This window comes from Lipotes vexillifer, unplaced genomic scaffold (assembly GCF_000442215.2).
Source record: "Lipotes vexillifer unplaced genomic scaffold, Lipotes_vexillifer_v1.1 scaffold1201, whole genome shotgun sequence".
In the NCBI taxonomy this organism is placed as follows: domain Eukaryota; kingdom Metazoa; phylum Chordata; class Mammalia; order Artiodactyla; family Lipotidae; genus Lipotes; species Lipotes vexillifer.
In genome coordinates this window covers 1105354-1109593 of record NW_006783542.1, presented here as the reverse complement: position 1 = coordinate 1109593, position 4240 = coordinate 1105354, and the positions used below count along the sequence as shown (strand labels likewise).

Genomic DNA, 4240 nt, shown 5'->3' with positions numbered 1-4240 from the left:
CCGTCGCGGAGCGCAGGCTCAGCGGCCACGGCTCACGGGCCCAGCCGCTCCGCGGCACGTGGGATCTTCCCGGACCGGGGCACGAACCCACGTCCCCCGCATCGGCAGGCGGACTCTCCACCGCTGCGCCACCAGGGAAGCCCTGAGGCTGGGATTTTTAAGGATGAACCCCAGGAGCCCCGGCAGTGGACACCGCGTGGGCCGGAGCAGAGTGACGCAGGCTGCTCGTGTGCGGGATGTAGTCGCCAGAAGGGCTCGGAGGCAGGGCCCAGGCAGGGAGAAGCTACGGACCCTAGACCTCGTAGACACCCCCGCTGCCCCGCCCCCACCCCGCGCCACCTGCCTGTCCGAGCAGGGAGCCCACTGTTTTCCTCTTGCAGGTCATCAACCTCTTTGTGGCTGTCGTCATGGACAACTTTGACTACCTCACACGGGACTGGTCCATCCTGGGCCCTCATCACCTGGACGAGTTCAAGGCCATCTGGGCAGAGTATGACCCAGAGGCTAAGTGAGTCCCTCCTGCAGGCTCTGTGCTGGGCCCTCCCTCAACCATCCACTCCTCTGGTCTAGATCCTGTCCTGGAGTCCGACAGCGAGTCACTCTCCAGTCTAACAAGGAGAGGGCTGCCCCTCCCTTTATTATCCGAGGGCCCGGATCAGTGACTGGGAGTTCCTCAGGGTTGGGAGGGATCCTACAGCCTCCCAGGGCAGAAGCCCCCTTGCCTTTATTGGGAGATGGTCATCCAGCTTCACTTGGATGCTTCTAGGAGCAGGGAACTCACTACCTCCCCAGGCAGTTTAGGCCCCGGCTACTCAGAGTGTGGTCCACTGACCAAGAAGCTAAGCTCTATAAAGATGCAGGGCCCAGCCACCCACACCTCCCCAGCCTCACCCCAGAATGACGGAATCAGAACCTGCATTGCCGTTAACCTGGCCCTCGGGGCATTTGGGTGCACTTTAACGCTGGGAAGCACAGCTGCCTTACCTTCTTTCTAAGAAGGTAATAAGCTCACATTCGATGACTGTTTCCCAGGTGTCAGGTGCTGTGCCAACCACAATGTGCATTGTCTCACTTAATCTCCCAACCTATGACACGGTCTCCACCGCCCTACCAGTCCCTGGAAGTGAGCTTCCACCTCCCTTGATTCATATCCTCTACATCTATTAATAGATCCCAAGAGCCCCCAGGCAGCTTGACTAAAACCCAGCGAAGGCTCCACCATGGGAGAAATGAGGTCCAGATTCCAGCCCGGAGATCCCATATCTGAGGGGATTCTGGCCTCTTACCACCCCGCAAAAAAGAGAGCCCATTCCTGGTGGTGGGCAACAGTGAATTCAAACATCGTTTCTTCTTTAAAACGGACACTCAGCTTCCACTCCCTAAGCACCGTTGGAAATCAGGAAGCGTCCCCCTGTCTCCTGGCTCCCCCACCCTCAGCCATTCTCTGAGCCGGAAGGGGGGTCTGGGTGGGGCTGCCAGGTACACAGGTCTGGTGTCCTCCCGCAGGGGCAGAATCAAACACCTGGACGTGGTGACCCTGCTGAGAAGGATCCAGCCCCCTCTGGGCTTTGGGAAGTTCTGCCCACACCGGGTAGCATGTAAGGTAACCAGAGCTGCCAGCGAGGGGTGCCCCCCACCTGGCCCTGGGGCAGGGACACTGGCGAGGGTCCAACTGGGTGAGTCATTTCAGAGCAGTCGTCTCCTGGGGCCCCACACGCCTGGGACCTAAACTCTCAACAGTGTCTCCAATTCATCCTCCCCTCTGTCACGGAGGGCGTAGCGCCCGGTGCCCTCCCCTGCCGGCCCCCAGCCCGGGTGAGGATGACCCCCCGGCTCAGTGGTCCCAGCCTGGCAGTGAGCCCCCTCTCTGCACAGCGGCTGGTGGGCATGAACATGCCCCTGAACAGCGACGGCACAGTCACCTTCAACGCCACTCTCTTCGCCCTGGTCCGCACGGCGCTCAAGATCAAGACGGAAGGTGCGGGCAGTCCCCTCCTCTCAGGGGCTGAGTTTTCTAGCGGATTCGACCAGAATCTGAGCTAAAGGTCGGAACCAAGAGTCACGGGGAGAAGCAGAGGGAGGACCCGGGCCACGGCCACAACGTTCTCACGCCCCTCAGGGCACAGCGGGAGCCCCAAAATTCTGCAGGGCAAAGGTCACCAAGGCTCTGTTCCCACACAGCCGGGTCTGATGCGGGTGGGCCAGGGAGTGGCGGGGTAAGCACGGGGGTGGGGCCCCCCGGGGTCCGCTGCTGGGTGCGCACGGGACCCCACTGAACCTGCAGGCCCCCCTGCCGGGAGGACAGACGGGATGGGAGTGGGGAGGAGATGGGGGTGTCCCTCACGCAGGGACCCAGCGGCATCAGAGCTACCGCCCAGGCGAGCAGGGCCTTCGCAGGCATGAAGCAGAGGAGCAGGACGGCTGCCTGGAGGAGGCGGGACAGACCACGGGGTGTGGGGGATGGAAGGCTGCTGCGCGGGCGGAGGGGGGGATGGGGGGCGACAGCGTCTGCAATCAGCCACTCCAGGTGCTGGAAGCCGAGGCCTGTGGGGAGTGCGTATGTGACCCGAGGGTCGGGCTGCCCTGGGGGAACAGCGATGCCCTTCCCACAAAGCAGCCGCCACAAGGGAAGACCCAGCCAACGTTTGCGGAGCGAGAGGTTCAGGGAGTGCTAGGTGGCTTTGTCAAGTGTGGTTGGCTTGGCCTGTCCCTTGCCCCCAGGTAACTTCGAACAGGCCAATGAGGAGCTGCGGGCCATCATCAAGAAGATCTGGAAGAGGACCAGCATGAAGCTCCTGGACCAGGTCATCCCTCCCATAGGAGGTGGGTGCCACTTTGGGAGACCAGAGACCAGAGGCGGCCGAGGACAGGGGAAAAGGTCGCTTCCAGGGAACCCCATGGGAGTCTGAGAGCAGCCTGGCCCTCCGTGAATGCCTTGGGTGGACCCCACGGCAGCCATCGGGGTCACATCGGCAAGCAGAGCAGTGGGGCGCGAGGGGCACCTGGACCTGGCTACGCTTGGCCCGCACGCTGACCCCAGCCTCAGATGCCCACCGGCCCCTGTTGCCCCCCCTGCAGATGACGAGGTGACGGTGGGAAAGTTCTACGCCACGTTTCTCATCCAGGAGCACTTCCGGAAGTTCATGAGGCGCCAGGAGGAATATTATGGGTACCGGCCCAAGAAGGACACCGTGCAGATCCAGGTAAGCCCATCCCGAGCACCAGGGAGCTCCACTGCTGAGATGCTCTCGAGACTCCAGCTCCCTCTCTGTGTCCTTGGGGGCAGCGGTGGAGGCAGACAGGGCAGGACGGAGCCAGGATGAGTAGGGGGAGAGATGACAGCTCTGGATGGAAGATGCTTTGACCTCAAGGGAAGAACCAGGAGCCCTTCCAGCCCTAGATGATACGACCTAAAACCATGGTCCTATCCCCTGAACACAAGCGAGAGATTTGGGTTAGATGAGAGCAGTGGTCTCCAAAGAGGACAGGTTTCCCGGGGGAGGGGAGGTGCTTGAAAAGACCCATTGGGTACGCAAAGAAACGTAGAACTTTGGGTTATCTTGCCTGTTTTGAATTTCAGTTTTTTATGTTAAGTACAACGCACATAAAGGATACATTCAAAAAATATTCACGTATTTGGGCTTTGCGCTCACAAATGCATCTCAATTTTTACTTTGAAACAATCTCACGATTTTAAAAGTTGCGTGTATGATACAAAAAAAATTTTTTTTTCTGAACCGTTTGAGAGTCATTCCCATCAACCCAGAACAGGTCAGTGTGTATTTCCTGCCAACAAGGGCATTCTCCTCTGTAACCCTCCTACATAACCATGATGCAGCCACCAAAATCAGGAAACTGGCGCATTAGTCCCATGGAATCCTCAGGCCCCGTGCAAGTTGCGCCAGTGGTCCCAATAATGTCCTTCATGGCAAAAGGATCGGATCCAGAATCACACAGTGCGTTTAGTTGTCATATCTCTTTAGTCAGTAGTCCCTCAGTCTTTCCTTGAAATGACCTTGACACTTTGAAGAGTCCCAGCCAGCGCGTCCCTCGGCCTGGGTTTGTGCGGTGTTGCCTCGTGACAGATTGAGGGCTTGCATGTTGGACAGGAATGTCGCAGAAGTGATGCTGCGTTGTCATTGCAAACTATCAGGTGACACCAATCTTGCTTTGTCCCGTTGCTGGTCATATGAACTTTGATCAGCTCAAAAAATGGTATAAATGGCACGTGCCATCGGAA

The 4240-nt window shown here is 58.8% G+C and overlaps 1 protein-coding gene across 1 annotated transcript in view; it reads left to right on the top strand.

Moving 5' to 3' along the window:
- The window catches only part of CACNA1S (calcium voltage-gated channel subunit alpha1 S), a 63672-nt gene that overhangs the window by 55340 nt on the left and 4092 nt on the right, over window positions 1-4240 (top strand). The window contains exons 34-38 of the mRNA XM_007456136.1: window positions 381-508; window positions 1507-1603; window positions 1876-1978; window positions 2722-2823; window positions 3079-3203. Of these exons, the coding sequence (XP_007456198.1) occupies window positions 381-508; window positions 1507-1603; window positions 1876-1978; window positions 2722-2823; window positions 3079-3203 (555 nt within the window). The remainder of the gene's footprint in view (window positions 1-380; window positions 509-1506; window positions 1604-1875; window positions 1979-2721; window positions 2824-3078; window positions 3204-4240) is intronic.